The sequence below is a fragment of the Phacochoerus africanus genome, chromosome 3, assembly GCF_016906955.1.
Source record: "Phacochoerus africanus isolate WHEZ1 chromosome 3, ROS_Pafr_v1, whole genome shotgun sequence".
In the NCBI taxonomy this organism is placed as follows: Eukaryota; Metazoa; Chordata; class Mammalia; order Artiodactyla; family Suidae; genus Phacochoerus; species Phacochoerus africanus.
This window is the reverse complement of record NC_062546.1, coordinates 141,055,366-141,075,888: the sequence shown is the minus strand read 5'-3', so window position 1 is coordinate 141,075,888 and position 20,523 is coordinate 141,055,366. Positions and strand designations below refer to the sequence as shown.

Below are 20,523 nucleotides of genomic sequence, written 5' to 3'. Positions count from 1 at the left end.
GGAATTCCTGTCATGGCTCAGCAGTAAAGAACCTGACTATCCATGAGGACGTGGGTTTGATCCCTGGCCTCGCTCAGTGGGTTGAGGATCTGGCGTTGCCCTGAGTTGTGGTGTAGGTCGCAGACGCTGCTTGGATCCTGCGTTGCTGTGGCTGTGGTGTAGGCCAACAGCTATAGCTCTGATTGGACCCCTGGGAGCTTCCATATGCCACTGGTGTGGCCCTGAAAATGAAAATAAATAATAATAATAATAATACTGAGGCAAGCTAAAGTGTAAGAACTTCATGTAACTCAGGAGAAGGCAACTCCACGAACATCCCTGCTGGAACTCCTAGTTTGACTTAGCTGCAGTTTGCTTCTGAGGTTCGCATCACCTCTTCCATTCAGTTTCCTAGATTCATCACTATTCATTTTTTAGCTCAGAGACTTGACTATATAAAATGATAAATTAGAGTACTTCTTTCCCCCAGAGACCTTGAGTTAGCATACATTCTATTTTTCTGGTGGCAACCCAACAGTTTCCTTGCCACATCTTTTCTTGTAAGGAACCCATCATGTTTCTTTTTTTTTTTTTTGGTTTAACTTGAAGTTGCTTCCCTCTAAAATGCCCATAGTTACTAAAATTAAACCTTGAAGAGGCAGAGACAGAGTCACATGAAAAAGTGACCAACACTGTTTTATAATGTTGCATTTGCCTTTCACAGCCAGTAACTCTTCACTTTACATCATAATCGAAGCCCATCTTATTTCTTTCCATTGTATGATGCAAGTTCTCTTAACGGTACATCTAAGAACCAGCTCTTGGAGTTGGTTTTTACCCCCAACCTCCACGTGAGTCTCTCCTCTTGTTCCCTGTGTGTGGTACCAAGGCAGAAAGAAAATCAAACATCCCAAGTCCTCCGTGGAAGGAGGAAGGCACATATGTGTTGAGTTTACTGGTACAGGCATGCATGCACCAAACAAGAGACCTGGGTTCTACCTTTAGGTTCTCCCAGGGGCACAGGTATCAGTCAGAGGTCTAACTCTGGATCATAAAATTAGTCAGGGTTTGATGTTAAGATACCAACTTGAACTGTAATAGATGAGGGGATTCAGGAAGAAAAGTCCATCATGGTGTAAACTTTAATGGAAAGACTTTGTGCTCTGGAGGTTGAATGACACTTTCAGTCAGAAGGACAAACAGTGGCTCCTGGCTCTTAGGATACGAGCTCACGTATGGTCCTGCTGGTCTCTCCAGCCTCTTGGCCACCATTGTCCTCCTAACTCCATGATCTAGCTGCAGAGACCTTTTAGTTGGGTTCAGAAGCCCAGAAGCCTGCTATGCTCCTTTCTGACTCAGAACCTTCCCATGTGACACGTATCTGACTCCCTGTCCCCTAGATCTCTATCAGATTACCCCAGTCGATGCTTTCATAGCACCTTTCCTTCATGGCTCTTAACGCAGTTGCAGTTGAATGGTTAGTTTGTAAAATCTGTTTCTCTGCTGGAATGGAAGTTCCCAAAGGACAGAGACTGGGTCTTTCTTGTTCCCAGTTGAATCTGATGCCGAGCACAGTGCCGGGGTGTCAACTAGATACTCAAGATGTATTTGTTGATTGAACCAATGAAGGGATGTATCAAGCAAGTGTGGCGCTTGTGTTTTGATATTGACCCTTGTGTTCCACTCTCAACCTGTTTTTTCCATCTTGTGTTTTAGTGAATATTACCTGTGATTTAACAAATCGCTTCCGGTGTGACAATAATCGCTGCATTTATCGTCATGAGCTGTGCAACCATGAGGATGACTGTGGAGATGGAAGTGACGAGAAAAAGGAGAACTGTAAGTAAAGGTCAAAAGGGAGGAATTCCTACTGGGGCGCAGCGGAAACAAATCCAACCAGGAACCCTGAGGTTGTGGGTTCGATCCCTGGCCTCGCTCAGTGGGTTAAGGATCCGGCATTGCCGTGAGCTGTGGTGTAGGTCCCAGATGCGGCTCCGATCTTGCGTAGCTGTGGCTGTGGCATCGGCCAGCAGCTGTAGCTCTGATTAGATCCCTAGCCTGGGAATCTCCATGTGCGACAAGTGTGGTCCTAAAAAGCAAAAAGGAAAGAAAAAAAAGAGAGAAAGGAAAATAAGGGCCCCAGATTCTCTGCAGTTTGCAAAATGGATTTCATTTCAACCTATAGAGGCTTGAGCTGCACCTCTGACTGCAGATTTCTGCTGACTTAATAGTTGGCAAGACCCTGGCCACATAGGCTTTACTCAGGTGCAACCCTTCCCCACTTCTTCCTATTTCATTTGAATCCGATGTTGGCAAGTTCCTTGAAAAAAATGAGAATAAATACTAAATAGTTGTTGAGTCACACTTCACAAAGCAATGGTTTAATCTCTTTTCAAGGATGCGGTTTGGTTACTCTCCAGCCTAGAGTTTCTAATTGTTAATCTAGGTGGGATGGGAACTTCTCGGGGCCCTGCTGAAAAGATCATGTTAAGTAAGCCAGCAGTGGTGTTCACACAGCTTATCTAATATCCTTTTCTACAGTGAAAACGCATTTCCCAGCAGAGGAAAATGATAGATTATTTTAAGAGATATGTTTCTAACTGGCTGCACTTAGTGTTTCAGGTATTGAAAAAAATCTAGACTTTTCCATTTTAAGAATGTTTTAAATCTAGCCAGTGAAGGAGAGAGTTGATTAATTTTCTGGGCAATTTAATTTACCTAGAAAAAGTCAGTGAGGAAAATTATTTCCTCTGACTCATTCCTCTGACCTATTTCCTAAAAGGATATTACCTGGGAAAATTTACTTAATAGTTTTTTGTTTTCTATCCTTTGTATTGACGTGGCTTTAGAACACTTTGCTATAGAATGCTTCCTGTCTGCTGTCTTCCAGATGGCCATCCAGGGGCCTGGATGTCAGGGGGACTTTGACACGACTGCCATATTTGTGCCCTCTGCATCCCTTTCTTGGGGCAGAGGTGAAGCTGTGGTTATAACATTGTTAATATGTTTGTTTGAAGCATAGTACAAAACACTGAAAACCCAGAGATAAAACCTTTTTAAACAATTTGAGCAGGTTTACCCCTTCCCCTCTTCTCTTTCCATGTCCCCTATTAATCATGCCATTTTTCACTGGAGCTAGATATTTGCAGCCCATGGTCCAATCTGAGAGTGGGGAAAGGTGTAGTAAACTGGTATTCTTACCAGGAAGAAAAATCACTGCTAGCCATCACAGTAGGCAAACCACAACACTTCAGTCACTTCAAACAGCTGAGGGATATTTTTCACCCAAGCAAAGTTTGATGAAGGTCAGGAAGCCCCTTCCGTCCTGTAATTAATTATGCCATCTGGAACAAGGTGGCTGAGGCAGGAGAAGGGAGAAATGGAGGTGACGCAGTTTCCTAATTTCCTGAGCCTGGAAGTGACAGGTGTCTCCCCCATTGGTTGGAACTAGTCACGTGGCCCCACTTAACTGCAGGGGAGACTGGGAAATGAGGGAAGTGCGTGGATAGTTAACACCACGTTTCTACCACCATTAACCCTGGTTTCACTAAAAGTCCCTGTACACTTTAATTCCCGTGTATACAGCACTCCTAACTCCTCCCCAAGGGGCTCCAGGTGACAGGCACTAGGCATGCCATCAATTTCAGGTGTGGTTCCCTTTGGTCTGGAGACCCATAAATAGAGTAGTTTTATTTGTGTCCCCTGCCCCACCAGGTAGTGGCAAGAACAAGGGAAGCAGGATGGAAATAAAAACATTCCCCTTTGGAAAGAAAGAATGAGGGACTCATTGTAATCGTCATTCTGAAGCAATTTTGAAGTGCCTCTGGGCTACAGCGATGCCTGTTGACCCAGGACAGTCCTGATCTACATCTCCTAATTGGCTGTGTTGTTAATTGTGCTCCTTTGACTCTCCAGAGCACACTGGCCTGGAGAGTAAATCACAGGATTACCTGTGCAGACTCATGAAAGCCCCAACAGTGGGGTCTGCAGGGGATTCACTGATGCGATCAAGACTCTGCTCTTGGGGCACAGCTGAACCTGTGGTTATAACATCTATACCCATTTGTCCTCATTGTCTCTGCCTCCCCCCTTTGGGAGTGTTTCCTTGTGTATTTCCCTCTTCAAATGAAGAGGCAGCACTGGAGTATGCCCTCCTTAGGGGCGGTGCAGTGTTCCCAGCCACTCCCTACTGGGAGGTTGGGGGCCCTTGAGTTTTTTAAGTCTCATAGTATTTTGGTTTATTTGAGTCTGTGTTTCTCTTAGAAACTGAACAGCTTTTGATCTTCTTGTTTACGGTTAACTCTAAATATCAATAACAGTGTTTTGCTTATTTTTTGTTTTTGTTTAGTTTTGTTTTTGGTTTGTTTGTTTGATTATAGATACAGTTCTTGGATCTGCCCCATTTCTTATCTCTGTTTCCCTCATGCACCTTTGTCTCAACTTTGTCAGTTATATTCAGGCCAAAAAAGTAAATGAGCAGCTACTAAGAGAATTTAATTCAAGAGATTTTACTGGGCCTTTGTATCTCAAAGTCTTTTGAAATTTCATACTCTTTGGGATCTAACTGCAGTAGGATTTTCCCAAACGATAGTTTCTGGACTTCATTTTCAATGCCCTTAATTGTAGCTGCCTTGCTACCAACAAATCCCAAACTCTAAGCAGTGTGACATAACAATGGCTTGTTTCTCATTCATGTAAAGACCAATGCAGGCAGCACAGCCCACCTCCTGATGCACATGGTTCCTAGGTTGCTGTAGCAGGGAGGCGCATGGGCTTTGATTGGTTCAACCCCAAAGTGACATATGTCGCCTCCAACTCATAGCCCACTGGCCTGAACTAGTCACGTGGCCCCAACCTAACTGCAGGGGAGACCAGGAATTGTCTTATTTGTGAGAAGTGCTGTCTCTGCCACAGAAGGAAGCATCTTGCTTGGTTCACAGAGGAAAACATTTTGACTTGAACCTATTCTTAATTTCTAGGTCTAGTACCGACTCCCAGACCTTGTACAGAAGGTGAATTTAAGTGTAGCAATGGACGTTGCATTTCACAACACCTGGTGTGTGATGATGTCGATGACTGTGGGGACCATTTTGATGAAACCGGATGCAGTAAGTGAATGGTTATTTTTATACTGTGTTGCCATAACTCCCGTTAACCTAATAAAGTGTGCAATAGCATAAAGTAGACAATAACCATGTTTCTTTTGAATATACATGTTATGCTTTGAATTGCAGTCAAGTCCATAGCTCCCTGTTATTGAACATTTATCCTGTACCAGACATTGTGCTAAACACTACACTACTAATCCCTTGCTTTTCTTTTCCCTTTCTCCTTCGCTTCCTCCCCCTTTTCTTTGAAACAGGATTACTGAGGAGTTTCGGCCACATATTTTCTTCTTAAAACATATTTTAAAATCAGGAATGAAAGACGTTAACATTTTTCTAGGCAATTGAGGTATAAAGAAAAGAGTTTAACCTCAGGTTGCAAATATTATTTTTATAATTATAGAGATAGATTGACTCACTATTTCTCTGAGTGGTAGTTCTTATTTCTTCTTCATAAAATAAAAATAGAGTGTTTACTTCATAAATAGAGTATAATATATCTGGGATGGGGAATATCTGTTGAATTATGAATTAAAACGGTGATTATTTTCAAATGAAATAAGTTACAGGAAGGTCTTTCTTTACATTTGAGGATGAATCTCATAATGATTATATGGTTTCTGCTCTTGGTAATGACTCTTGCTTCACAAGAGTAACTGATTCAAGGGAGCACTTGGTCCAGAAATTTTTACCTCCTGGAATTCCCTAATCACATTACAGATTTTAGAGCTGGGAGGAGATTACAGAGCCTAATGATGTATTTGAGGCTCAGAGAGGTTATGTGACTGGCTCAAGGCTATTCATGTTAATAAAAGTAGGTCACATTTATTGAGCAATGTAGAGGAGCCATCACTACCAACCTTACAGAAATTAAGAGGTAATAGAGAAATAATTTGTGAGAAACTTTATGCCAGCACATTAGACAACTTAGGTGAAAGGGACAAATTCTTATACACAAAAAGCTGCAACCGCTTCAAGAAGAACTAGAAAATCTGAACAGAGTTATTTAGCAATATGGTGTTGTTAAGAGCTCAGACAAGACCTTTATGGTAATGCTTTCATGTATACAGTTTTGAAGTATGAAATCCAAGAGCAGCATTCCATTGAATGTCATTGTTCTTTATTTTGTGTTATTTTTCTTTTTTGAAACTCAATGTTTTTAGTCTATTCAAACATACGTACTCATAGTCATTGTACTCCATGGGACCCTGAGAAGTGGCTAAGTTCACTTCATTGCCTACTGTGGAAGACAGTTATAAATCTGTTTTTATTTAAAGGAATTGAGCCAGGAGATACCTGTGTCTGTGTCTTTTATTTATGTGTGTGTGTATATACATGCATATCACATATATAATAGATGTATATACTATTTATATTTATATAATTATTTACATACATAATCCATATATATATATATATAGATAGATAGATAGTGGAGAGGAGTAAATATAGTTGTAAAGAGACCATGGCTTTGTGATTCTGTCCAGAACTGGATGCTTTGAGGATGAGCCTGGCAGTGCTGAGTATAATGGGGAAATTGCCTCAAGGATCTGGCATTACATGTATTTGTACAAATGATAATTCAGGCCATTACCAGATAATGCTATACAGAGGTCTCTGATCCTCTGTATAGCATTATCTGGTCATCTCAAGATGTCCTATAATTGACTCTCCGTAGGTGTTCCTCTGATATACCCTTGTCCTGTTCATTTGTGGCTAATCTGCTTTATACCTTCCAATTGTAATGCTGGAATTTTCTTTTTCAGATACAGGAAAAGAAAGATCATGTGCCGAAAATCTGTGTGAACACAACTGTACCCAGTTAATTGGAGGAGGATTCATCTGCTCTTGTAGACCTGGGTTCAAGGCCAGTAGTTTGGACAGAAACTCCTGTGAAGGTAGAGTATATTTTCCCCAATTCCTATTAGAAGAACCTTGTACTTTTTAGGTTCCCTTTTATTAAACATGGTTTAATTCCCTTAATGGGGCTAAATTTATGGGTCTAGTTCATTAAAATACTCAAGGATTTTAAATTGCTTTTTTTCTCCCCATGTGATCTTACCTAGCAGAGCACTGAGCAATAGCTCATCTTCAGTAATGTCTATAAAATTCATGCAATTAATGAAAACCTGAGTGATGATGGCTAATTAATGTATCGGTGTGTGAGATCACATTTTCTTACTTTCTTCAAACAGCTCATATTTATTACACACTTCCTTATGTCAGATGTAAATGAGTTCCAAGGAATGCAGTCCTAAGGTAACTTATCAAGATAGTAAAAATCAAGTATGGTTTTAGGTATCTTTGATCATTTGAATGGACTCTTTCTATCTCAGAATGTGCCACTTTCAGATGATTGGAATAGTTCTTTTGGGGGCTGAGTTGAAGAACTCAACTGAAAATGCCAAAGCAATGACTCCCCTTCCAAACGCCAATAGCATAACAGCTGCTTGCCAAGAGGGAAAGTCTTGTTCTGTTCCTGTACAGGGTAGTCAGATAGCTTCAGAACGTTAGGTCCATACCTCAGAGAGTCTTTTTGGAAGATTAAATGAAGACAAAACATGAAAAGCATGTGAAACAGTATCTGAAACTTGGCCAGCATTCCACAGATGTTATCATTGCTTATTTTCATCTGCACTCTTCTCATTTTCATGGCGTGTAAATGTGGATTTAAACAAAAGCAAGGTCTCTAAGCAGTGGGTGGGAGCAGATGTTGCATACTTGGTTTTATTTTGCCTACAGACATCAACGAATGTGAGCAATTTGGGGTTTGCCCCCAGAACTGCCATAATACTAAAGGAAGTTATGAGTGTACCTGTGCTGAAGGCTTCAGGTCTATGAGTGAGCACTATGGAGAACGGTGTGCAGCCGAAGGTATGATGGGTTTATACCAGGGTTGATCCACTTTTGGAGAAATCAGTGCAGATGATACAATCCCAGGAAATAAGTCTGAGTCTTATTTTCAGTAATTCACCAGCTACTTCTAACACTCACCCACCCTCTTCTCTCTTCTCCCCTGTCAGATGAAAACAATAAGTACACCCCCCCACCCCCAACAAATACATAGGAGTTAGAACAAGAGCCAGGTGTTACTTATTGTTCTGGATCTAGCCTCTTGTCCACCTGGATAAAAACTTCCAAAAGTGGACAAGAAGGCGTTCTCATCATGGCTCAGTGGAAATGAATCTGACTTGCATCCATGAGGATACAGTTTCGATCCCCGGCCTCGCTTAGTGGATTAAGGATCTGGTGTTGCTGTAGCTGTGGTGTAGGCTGGCAGCTGTAGCTCTGATGAGACTTCTGGCCTGGGAACCTACATTTGCCACAGGTGCAGCCCTAAAAAAGGAAAAAAAAAAAAAGTGGACAAGATAACAATCTTTGGACAATTCACACAATGAAATCTTGCCTGTAGGATGGTTGTTAACAAAACTCCCACTTCACTGATCAGGGTTTGAGGCCGAGTAATCCACAATGGGTCACAAAAAATATTCCATTCAGTGGGTCATACTCATTTGGGGCAAAGCAGGGACATTCTTTTGGCAAATTTTTTTTCATGGACTACTGATCACAAACAGAAAGAGTCTGGCTCATACTTCAAACATTAGCTCTACAGTTTAGGCCAGTATCTGAGAATCAGGCCCGAGTGAAAGCAGTAAAAATACTAGATAATAATAACAAAAGATAAAGTCAGAAGTTTTACAGTCCAAATTTCCAGAGGTTTGATTTAATTCAGCATACTCAGTTAAGGGGTCTAAGGCTTTATGATTGTACATATTTGAATTTAAAGTTTGTAATTGAGTTTGAAGACTTGATTTAAAAAGGAGCATTGTATTTTTGCAAATTAAGGGTAAAATGGCCATTCAATTTCTTCATACAAATAGGCTTTTAAAGCACACATTAAACAAATATACCTAAATATTTTACCCTCCAAACATTTGTGACATGGAAGGAAAACTAGGGTAAAGACATTTGAACAGTTGGTGTGGTAAATAAGCAGAAAATTAAAACTAAAGAGTTGACTGAACTAAGTTAGAATATTTCCATAAAGTACAATGTCAAGATCAAGGAAATACGTAAAATGAACTTTCAAACGTTCCTTAAATTGGATTCAATTGACATTAGGCAAGTATATTAAAATAAAATACTTCTAGACAATGCATCTTGGAGTGAGTCACCAAGTTACTTAAAGTAAAAAAAAAAAAAATTTAAATCAAGGACAAGTTGTTTTGTGTCATTAGCTAGACGCCAAATTGGGTCTTGGAGCTGATTACCTGCTAAAAGAATCACTGAAATCTGTCAGCAAAGAATAAGGAATGAGGACTTCCAGGAAAACTTTTAGTAAGACTCTACATGCCATATTTCTTCTGTGAGACCTATGTCTGCAGTCAGTGAGCAAAGGAAAAAAAAAAAGAAAAAAAAACAGTGAAAAAGGAGGTATCTAGGGGTCTCAGTCTTACCTTGCTTTAAACCATTGCCCATCGAAGACAAAGAACTGACAATATCCAAACAGAAATGTTAGCTTTCTACCTGCAGTGTAGAAAGTCCACAGTCACAACCTAGATGGATGATCAGTTCTATTGACTAGCTGAGATAGATTCCTAGGTTTTTGTTTGTGTTTTGTTTTTAAGGGCAGGGCGGATACCTGCTGTTTTTATATCCTGCTCCTATAAACCAAAGAAGAATTCAAACAGATTAAACAGCCCGCTCTTTTGTTTATAGGCAACCCGCCTTTGCTGCTCCTGCCTGAAAACGTGCGTGTTCGAAAATACAATCTCTCATCTGAGAAGTTCTCAGATTACCTTGAAGACCAGGAACGTATCCAGGCTCTTGATTATGATTGGGATCCAGAGGGCACAGGCCTCAGTGAGTATCAGCTTTGGCATCTGTCACCCATGTCGGTTGAATACACCGAATTATAAGATGCTGCACTTTGGAGAATTTAGTTTGAATGAGTGAATTTCGTTGCCTGAGTGGAAGAAGGTACTTCTCCCGGCCAGCGTGCTCCAGACAATTCAGCAGGGCCATGTGTTCCACCAATGTTTCCCACATCCTCACCTGACCTCCCATCTCCGGGGTCATCTTTTCAGGATCCTCTCCCATCCCTCTGTTTACTATCTCCTTGTCTTTGCTCTTGCCAAGACTGTTCTTCCCGACTCTTGCACCCTTGGAAAATTTCTGTTCAAACTTCAAAGACCCAGTTCAGAAGTCAGCTCTTCACTGATGTCCTGTCACAGTTCCATGAGAGGCATTTTAACACATGCTTCTACTAAAGCACATGTCACAGTGATGCATAGCTCATCCGTCCACATATTTTTCTCCCTACACCTTAAACATGTGCTCTTTTGAAACAGAGACTGAGTTGAATTCATCTCTACATGCCTAGCATCTGACCTGACGTCTAGTACAGTGTGTATGGTGGGTGTTTGATGAAGGGAAAATGAATAATACTTACCATGGAGTCTCTCATGACTCTTATGGCATCTGGGAGATGGTAATGGGGCAGGAATATTTGTGTTCTCTCCTGGTCTCCCTCATCTACTAGCTCTATGACCTTAAATAGTGGTGACAATTCTCTGGATTTCCATTTCTTATCTGTAAAATAAGACCAGTCCTCTTGTTCTGCTTGCCTTCCTCTGAGAGTAGTTGTAAAGATAATAGATGCGAAAACTCCTTGCAAACTGTGAAATGTAAGATTTATCGTTGTTGTAGTTTCACACTTAGTTATACAATACAGTAAACTTTTCAAGACTGGTTCATACCTAGGAAAGTATGTGCCTTGAAAGTCACATTTTCCTACGCTTTTTCAAAATGCCTGCTGTTCAATATCCTTGAGTCTATACATAGAATAGGACTTCTCATCTACCCAACCCCTTTATTGCCAGTATGGTCTCAAACTCTCAACAGCCTGCCCATTACCATCTCCCACATGATCGATACATTCTGTTTGGGAAACTAGAATGTGATCCTAATGGGGGTAAATAGACTTAAGTCAGTATCAATTAAGTTATCAATTGAGTTCCCATTGTGGCTCAGTACTAACAAACCCAACTAGGATCCATGAGGATGCAGGTTCGATCCCTGGCCTCGCTCAGTGTGATAAGGATCCAGCATTGCCGTGAGCTGTCGTGTAAGCTGCAGATGCAGCTTGGATCCCGCATTGCTGTGGCTGTGGTGTAGGCCCCTAGCCTGAGAACTTCTATATGCCATGGGCATGGCCCTAAAAAGATGAAAAAAAAAACCCACAGAAACCTTCAGTTGACATGTTTGTAGCTCAAACACTTGAAGTTTGAATTTGATCATATTGGTTTAATTGAATTACTTCTATTATAGGAACACTGAACAGGTAGAGATGTCAATAAGTCAACAGTACTTCAACTGATTAGACCCCAGATGCTCCTTTACCTGTGTTTGTAACATGAAACTGACCTATGTGTCCTGCCTCTGCAGGTGTTGTGTATTACACTGTACTAGGGCATGGCGCTAATTTTGGTGCCATCAAACGTGCCTACATCCCCAACTTTGAATCTGGCAGCAATAATCCTGTGAAGGAAGTTAATCTGGATCTGAAATACATAGTACAGCCAGATGGAATAGCAGTGGACTGGGTTGGAAGGTAAGTTTATTTATTTATTTATTTATTTATTTATTGTCTTTTTTTTTTTTTTTTTGCCATTTCTTGGGCCGCTCCCGTGGCATATGGAAGTTCCCAGGCTAGGGGTTGAATCAGAGCTGTAGCCGCCAGCCTACACCACAGCCACAGCAACGCGGGATCCAAGCCATGTCTTCGACCTACACCACAGCTCACGGCAACATCGGATCCTTAACCCACTGAGCAAGGCCAGGGATCGAACCCGCAACCTCATGGTTCCTAGTCGGATTCCTCAACCATTGAACCACAATGGGAACTCCAAGTTAAGTTTATTTAAAAATTTTTTTTTTGCTTTTTAGGGCTGCACTCGCAGCATATGGAGGTTCCCAGGCTAGGGGTCTAATCAGAGCTACAGCTGCAGGCCTGTGCCAGTGCCACGGCAATTTGGGATCCGAGCCACGTCTGCAACCTACACCACAGCTCACAGCAACACTGGATCCTTAACCCACTGAGCAAGGCCAGGGATCGAACCCACAACCTCATAGTTCCTAGTCAGCTTCACTTCCACCGTGCCACAACGGGAACTCCAGAAGGTAGGGCTAGCTTCATTCCCCTCCTACCTATTCTATTTTCCTGGTCAGAGCGCCCCACTACTCACCATGGCACATGAGTTAAACTGGTCCAGATTAAAGGTGCAGCTGGGTGATGCCTAGGGTTGCTCTAGCCCCAGCAACTATCTCTGCTTATTCAGTGTGTCATATGAACATTATCATTTTCCTATAGTCTATATGTGCCACAAAAATTTTGGGAAATCACCAAGGTCAAGATTTTATAATAGCTCAAGGAGAGCTGGTAGAGTTCTGGATTCCAAAAGGAATTTTCAATTTGGCTGCTCTGTTCATTTTTTGAAGAGATGGGACAACCTTACATTTTCCCAGCAAAGCAATTGAAATGAAACATTTTTATGGTAATTATTTTGAGGAGAAACAATCCATATCTTATTTTCAGCAGGTAATGTTGTCTGCAAGTCTATTTTTGTTTTGTGGATAGGTTCATCTGTGTCATATTTTAGATTCAACATACAAGTGATATCATATCGTATTTGGCTTCCTCTTTTTGACTTACTTCACGTAGTGTGATAATCTGGTCTGCTCTGTTAGACCTTCTACAAGTCCAGGGGCCGGGGCCAGACACTTCAAATGATGCCTAAATAAAATCCTTAATTAAATTTGTCATCAGATTGATGCATGACAGCCAAACTAGGGAGCTAAGAATTAGCTCCTTCCTCAAGGAAGAGCTTTGTGTTGGAATAGCATTTATGGGAAAGTGATTCCATTAGAATCAGAACTCAAATATTCATAGAATCCCCTATGTCCTTGAAAATGAGCTAATAATGGAAAATGTTTGCTGCTTTCTGGGAGGACGGAGAGTCTTTTGCAGTGTAAGTTAATCACTTTTTCATGTATTTGTCTGAAAATGTACTTGTCTGAAACTGCTCTCCTGGAACACTTGAGCATCTCCACAGAAGTTCAGTAGGTCTGCCTGGGTCTGCAGGATAACAGGAGACTCATCTCAGCAACTTCTGTCTGGAAACAAGACCTCAGAGAGTCAGGAAGTAGAAACTCTAGACCTCAGTGCTTCTTTCTGAAAAACAGCGAGGCCATGGCAGATCTTTCTTGTTAAGTTTTACCTTCTTCTCAGCTTTAATGAATGAATGAATTTAATAAATGGCTGGAACTCTTTCTGCTTATAAGAGGCTGAGACCTGAAGGCTTGCAGGTGGATTAAGCCAGGGGAGGATGGCCTTGCTGAGGTTGTCCCTTTAAATGGCTCTTTCCACTCATCCTTGGAGGTGATGCCAGATTCCTCTTGGCTGAGGATGGGACAGATGCACAGGCTGTCAGAATGATAGGACCAGCTCTGCAATGCCCTGTGACTTCTTCTTGGAAGCATGTGTCTCAGAATGTCAATTACAGATAACAGATGTAAGGCTCACTGTCATTACCAATCATGGCTGATTCAGCTGCTTTGGCTGAATGACCCCTTCACCCCACACTCCACCACTTGTCACATGTCAAAGATGTCCCCTTGGCTGAAGAGCGAGGGAGGCTGTGCTCTCATCACTGGTGTCTTGCTGGCCAACTGAATGCTCTCATCATCAAACTGAATGCTCTCTCATCATCAAACCTCTTCCCAGAGCCAGTCCTGAGTTTTCAGTTGTTTGTCTCTCTCTAAACTCAGGCATATTTACTGGTCAGATGCTAAGACTCAACGGATTGAGGTGGCCGAACTTGATGGAAGGTACAGAAAATGGCTAATTACCACTCTACTGGATCAACCAGCAGCAATAGTTGTGAATCCCAAACTAGGGTAAGTACTTGAAGGAGTCCTTAATATTCTAGATATTTCCCACTGGATTCTCAAAAAAATTATATCGAATTATTTTTTCTTAATTGTACTGAAATTGTCCTTGGACTTCTTGGAGTGGTACCTATGACAAATTTCAAGAATTATAATATGCCCTAAAGATCACTTAGGACCAAACTGGCTTCAGAAGATGGACACTGTATAAGGAGAAGGCCTCTGGCCTCATTTTTGCCACATTCCATTTGGTTTAAAACCTACACATTCCTCAATAGAATTTAAGGATTGGTCTACACCTGATGATTGCTTTAGACTGCAGACTGGTGGCTGATAGGCTAAATATGGTCTGTATGCTTATTGGATGAACTTCACAGAACTTTAAGTTTGTCTTGGGAAACTTAGTTGTTAACATTGAAATTAAAAAAAAATTTTTTTTTGTCTTTTTGTCTTTTTAGGGCTGCACCCACGACATATGGAGGTTTCCAGGCTAGGGGTCAAATCAGAGCTACAGCTATTGACCTACGCCACAACCACAGCAATGCCAGATCCTTAACCCACTGAGCAAGGCCACGGATTGAACCCGTGTCCTCCTGGATACTAGTTGGGTTCGCTACCACTTAGCCACAGTGTGATTAATACATATCCTTGGGCAGGGCTGGCCAGTTTCTGCTGGGAAAGTGTCGCTTTCAGAATGGATAGGTCACAGATGCACAAGCTCTTCTCTTTCCCTCCCCCTCTTGTGTAAAGTATAAAAATAGCATCATTTAGGGCCCAGTCCTCTATGAAATCCAGTTGAGTTTTCCACTAGGTAAGATTCTGCCACGAGGAAACCTTCTGTTACAGGTTGATGTACTGGACTGACTGGGGCAAGGACCCTAAAATTGAGATTGCTTGGATGGATGGGCAGCATCGGAAAGTCCTGGTTCAGGAGGACCTTGGTTGGCCAACTGGCCTTTCTATAGATTATGTGAACAGTGACCGGATCTACTGGAGTGACCTCAAGGAGGGTGTCATTGAAACCATTAAACACGATGGAACTGATAGGAAAGTTGTTGTAACTACAGGTGAGAAACTTCATTTATTAAATAATTAATGTACTTCCTGTCTCTCTGCTCATTTTCTCAAGAAGGATCCCTAATCTTAATAGATGGTTTGTGTAGAGCTCCCAGCTGCTGATTTAAGGGCAAGTGAACCTTTTAGCAATAATTAAGTCCGTTTCATTCTCTTTATAGAATTTCAAAAACTACTCTCAGCAGCAGATGTTTTTAAATTTAACATCTTTGTTTTTTTCTATTACAGTTGATTTACGATGTTCTGTCAATTTCTGCTCTCAGCAGCAGATAGCAAATAACCAAGTTTCCTGTTAGGTTGCCCTGTAGAGATGGTGATCATGTGTTTCAATGGTGATCCATGTCTAACCACTTCTAGATGCATTAGTTTTTAATGTGCTAGATTGATTGCTTTTTATGTACTACTGGAATCAACTCAGAGATAAGCCACAATCCAGCATTATGAGGATAAGTGGTATATCTTATATTCAAAGAAAAAAAAATCTCTGCCCTACAGATTGTTTTCTAAAAATAAAATAAAATCAGCAACTTGAAATTGAGTGAGTTCCTATAACTGGAGTCAGCCTGGAGGCATTAATCTACTTTAATTTCTGTCACCTTGATCCAACACAGCACACTTTCACGGTCATGTGTACAGAGAGTCTTGCCTGAATGTTGCTGGAATTTTAAGGTGTTGCATTAGGGGTTGATCCAAGCAGTTTGACTTCTGAACACAGAAGTGGGGCTAGGGTCTCTTCTTCATAATAACCTTGTTTGGTTTTGCTTTTCCCCTGTTGGTAAACAGCAATGAACCCTTACAGTCTGGACATCTTTGAGAGCCAGTTATACTGGATATCTAAGGATAAGGGAGAAATATGGGTCCAAGACAAGTTTGAACGAGACCGGAAAGAGAAATTGCTGATAGTGAACCCATGGCTCACTCAAGTTCGAATCTTCCATCAACGGAGATATAATCAGTCAGGTAGTTACCAACCTTATTTCAAATTAATAGCTACACATATATTAATTCTTTGGAAAATGGTAGTGGATAATAATAGGCTAATCTTTTGGTGTCTTGGAAGGTGAGTGTGTGTGAGTGTGTGTCTGTGTGACCAAAGGAAGTTAAAGCTGGAAGTCAAATGAAATAATGCCCACCACGAGCAGACATGAATTAAAAATACTATAGTCTGGGAGTTTCCGTCATGACTCAGTGGTTAATGAATCCGACTGGGAGCCATGAGGTTGCGGGTTCGATCCCTGGCCTTGCTCAGTGGGTTAAGGATCTGGCGTTGCCATGAGCTGTGGTGTAGGTTGCAGAAGTGGCTCAGATCTGGTGTTGCTGTGGCTGTGGTGCAGGCCAGCAGCCACAGCTCGGATTAGACCCCTAGCCTGGGAACCTCCATATACTGTGGGAGTGGCCCTAGAAAAGGCAAAAAAAGATTAAAAAAAAAAAAGCTATAGTTGTTGCTTGGAGCTATGTCTATATACTTTTAGGCCATAATCCCATAGGCATCAGACTCCTTGCTAAATGTGGGTTGGGTGGACAAGTCTCATAAGTCTTCCCTACTCTTGTGAGGTCAGGCTAGTCAGGCTGTGTGAGCTGCATGAGCCTTAGCTTAAAGCTTCAAGGATGCATTTCTGCATCCGCCCATCTTCCTCATTTTCTTAGCTCTGGGTCCTGCTTCCTCAGGTTACGTGCCTGTGTTCGTCCTTCGCCATCGTGCGGAGTAATGTGAAAGGGAAAGGACAGTTTTGAAGAGAGGAAAGGAAGCAGCCTTTTACTAAGTTCTCTATGTCAGAATCTCCCTTCAGCATTCACCCAGACATCTGCTACTCCAATTCGTCTTCTCCAAAACTTACAAAGAGGTTTTATTCTCATCTCACAAATAAGGAAACTGAGGAGAGGAAGGGGTTAGTAAGTCACTCAACCAAGGAATGAGTTTTAAACTCAGAAACTCAGTTCCTTTCAATCCAAAGCTCAGCGTCTTTTTGTTCTGGTCCAGTTATTAGTTTACCTAGTTCCAGATTGAATTCTATGGCCGTGGGGTCCTTGACAAGTCACCTCCCTTCCAATCCCTGTATGTGAAACCAGTGTGGATGAGGTCCCCTTGAGTTCTCTGATTCTCGGTGAACCTGAATCAGCCTTGACAAATTGGAACTCACAACAGAGGCTCCCAGGTGACACTGGTGGCAAATGTCTTTTCTAGGGATTGGCCTCCTTGTGTCGCTGCCCTAGACTCTCTCCAGACCCCACTGGTGTAATAGCTCTTGTGTCCTAAACGCTCCTGCAGCTCTCACACTTGGCAGAGACTTTCTAAGGCCAGAGAGTAGAGTCCAGTATACCTGGGAGCCCCCTGTGACCTCTGTCGAGAGTCGAGAGGACAGCCTAGGAGTCAGGCAGAGGAAAATCTGGACATTTTTCTTGAAAAGCATCTCAGCCAGCTGATACTTCAGGCTACCTTTGGAAGGTGCTGATTGCTGTGCGGGCCAGAAACCCAGTCCAGCTGCACCAGAGTAGCATTTATTCCAGACTAATAACTTAAATTTTAGCACGTATCAGAAACATCTCTTGTTGAACGCCTCAACACCTGTGGGGTTTCTGACTTAGTTTTCCTGAGGTGGCCTAAGAATTTGCATTTCTGACAAGTTCCCAGGTGATGTGATCTTGCCAGTTTGGGAACTACATTTGGAGAATCCCTGCTCTACTCCAAGTGTGGGCCAGGGACCCTACTATTGATACAGTATGAGAGCTGGTTAGAAGAGCAGGCTTATAGGCTCCACCCCAGCCCTTTTTAGTCAGATTCCCCAGGTTACATGTATGCCGTTAAAATTTGAAAGCTCTGCTCTAGACAGCTGAAGAAATGGAGATAGGACAGGTTTTGAGAGAAGTTTTTGAAATATACCTCATTATTTTATTAGCCATGCGTTGCCTATGGTCATATTTTTGTGGGACAGAGGATCACGATTACAAACTGTTAGTCTGAGAAGGAATTTAGAGATCATCCAATCTTTGGATAAGTCATAATATATGCCAAGCTAGAATTCAGAAGACTCTAGAATTACCTGAGGCGCTTTTAACAGTAAGGCTTGAGCTCCATCCCGGACCCGAATTAAATTTGAATTTCTGTGATAGGACATTGATAATTGTGAATAGCTTCCACATGATTCTGATAATCATCACTCAGAAAGTCCTTAACCTTGCAAATAATGAAACCGAAGCCCAGAAGAAAGGTCTCCTTAGAGTGTAGGGGTAGAAATCCCGTCCAATATATGCACTGGCTGGACCACACATTATGAACTATTCAAATCTGGGTAATGACAAATCTTGATATGATAATGGGGTCTTACTGACCTTTTGAAATATCTCAAGTGGCTTAGCACTGATTAGTTTTTGAGGCCATGCAGTGAACCAAACAGACACCTACCTTCCAAACCTGCCAGGGCAATAGAGGAGATGTGATGCCAGATGTGAGTGGTACAGAAGTGGGATGGAGGGTATGGGGAGGGACTGACAGGGGACGACCATGTAAATGAGGGCAAGTAGCCAGGTTTGGATGTTGCCTGGGCTCTGATGTCACCTGGCCATCACTCAGTGGATGAGCATGTCCTTGGTTGGGGTAGTCGCTCCCTCTTCAGACAATAACCACTGTTCTCATCTGCTTTCCAGTGCCCAACCGCTGTAAAAAGGTCTGCAGCCACCTGTGCCTTCTGAAACCTGAAGGATACACCTGTGCATGTCCCCAAGGCTCCAGATTTATAGCAGGGAGTGTCACGGAGTGCGATGCAGGTAGGGACCCTGTCTGGACGGGCATGGGTGCCTGGGGGAGCACCTTGCCTTCTTCAGTAGGTTCCCTTACCTGCACTTGACCTTTTTCAGGACCCTGAAGAATCCCTGGGTACTGGTCCTTTGCAGAATAGGGGGGAGATGGTTAGAAGGAGGGGTGAGAGATGTGGGAAATGTGAACAGAGCTGAATGGGACTTAAGGGGCCAAATAGAACTTGTGTTCTGATGATTTCTGAGAATTGTTTGCCAAAACCTGCCCAACTGACTGTTGTGTTGTCTTGTTTAAGACATGTTGAAGAGTGAGTTTTCTCTGCGGCCTCTTCCTCCTTTCTCCACCCTGTACTGGATCCCAATCACCCCAGAACCTATTCAGCTTTAGTGAGAGTTAACTCAAGGAGGAGAACCAGGTTCCTGAAGGGGCGGGGAGTACAGGGAGGAGGCCTAGAGGAGATCACTGGCCTTCTTCCCACATGCTTATTTCCAAGTTCTGACAACCGAAAAAAAGCCACATTTTAAAATGTGCCTTATGTTGTTGGGCGATGGGAGCTGTAATAAGTAAGCAGTGGTTCTTGTCCCAAATGCTGTAGATGATTTATTCTTGGCAAGATCTTTTTTCAGTGGTGTTTAAATTAAGGCATTAATAAGCCATAGGGAATAACTAATGCCTGTAACTAGTATCCAATGCTTGATAAGCACATCCTGCAGTTAGCTAGTGGGCCATTTTATGGATCACATCCTTGGGCCTGTCTCAGCTGATGGGGAAATGAAGAGGTGTAACCACCTCCTACCACCAGGGGAGCAAGCGGTTAAACAAGGCGCCACCTGTTGACGCTTCCCACCAGGTTGAAAAGTGGCCAGGTTTAGAGAATGAACTCAGGAAGAAAAAACTGCTCCCTTCCCTTCCCCTATCCTTACTCTTATTCCAATGCTACTGGGGAAGTATTGGCAAGGTTAAAATATTTTGCAAGGACAATTTTGAAGGACTTAAAACATGAGATCTCCAACCAGCTGTCTATTGGGTATCTATCTGTACCTGTGTGTCCATTTATTGATCAATGGATTGCTGATGCTTTGGAGCCTTTAATGGAAGTTTTGGGTGTTTCTAAATTGAATTCTTGATTTCAACTGGGTTCACAGTGAATGATTCTGAGAACTTCAAATGAAAATGTGAATGTCCTTTAGCACAAAGTTCTTTTTAACTCTTACTGTATGTTTTAGAGTCTAACATCTCTCCACTGGGTTTTTTGTTTTGTTTGGTGGGAGGATGCCCATCTTTTTTAAACCAAATGTTACTCCCTAAGACCTTATTGATAGGGAAATTCATCTAATTTATGGGGAAGATAAGACTTTGATAGGGAGACTGAGTAACTCCCCACCCCATTCAGCCCTGGGCAGAAGCAGGTTTTGCACAGTGGGGTGCTCTGCTGAGTGTGGCCCACTAACATGCATGGCTTTCTTTTCTGCAGCCATTGAAAGTCCTGTCACCATGCCCCCTCCATGCAGGTGTATGAATGAAGGAAACTGCTATTTTGATAAGAATAATCTCCCCAAATGCAAGTAAGTCTGAATGTTGAGGTCCAAGCTGTGGGCCTTGCATCTTCTAGGAGGGATTCGAGACCTTAAAGTAACCAGAAAAACAAGTACAAGAACCTTG

At 42.2% G+C, this 20,523-nt stretch overlaps 1 protein-coding gene across 1 annotated transcript in view; it reads left to right on the top strand.

The window, feature by feature from the left end:
• The window catches only part of LRP2 (LDL receptor related protein 2), a 186,653-nt gene that overhangs the window by 157,448 nt on the left and 8,682 nt on the right, over positions 1-20,523 (top strand). Inside the window, exons 62-72 of the mRNA XM_047772813.1 lie at positions 1,696-1,818; positions 4,959-5,087; positions 6,851-6,982; positions 7,827-7,958; positions 9,804-9,947; positions 11,532-11,697; positions 13,914-14,042; positions 14,880-15,100; positions 15,891-16,067; positions 18,753-18,872; positions 20,336-20,426. Coding sequence (XP_047628769.1) covers positions 1,696-1,818; positions 4,959-5,087; positions 6,851-6,982; positions 7,827-7,958; positions 9,804-9,947; positions 11,532-11,697; positions 13,914-14,042; positions 14,880-15,100; positions 15,891-16,067; positions 18,753-18,872; positions 20,336-20,426 — 1,564 coding nt within the window. The remainder of the gene's footprint in view (positions 1-1,695; positions 1,819-4,958; positions 5,088-6,850; positions 6,983-7,826; positions 7,959-9,803; positions 9,948-11,531; positions 11,698-13,913; positions 14,043-14,879; positions 15,101-15,890; positions 16,068-18,752; positions 18,873-20,335; positions 20,427-20,523) is intronic.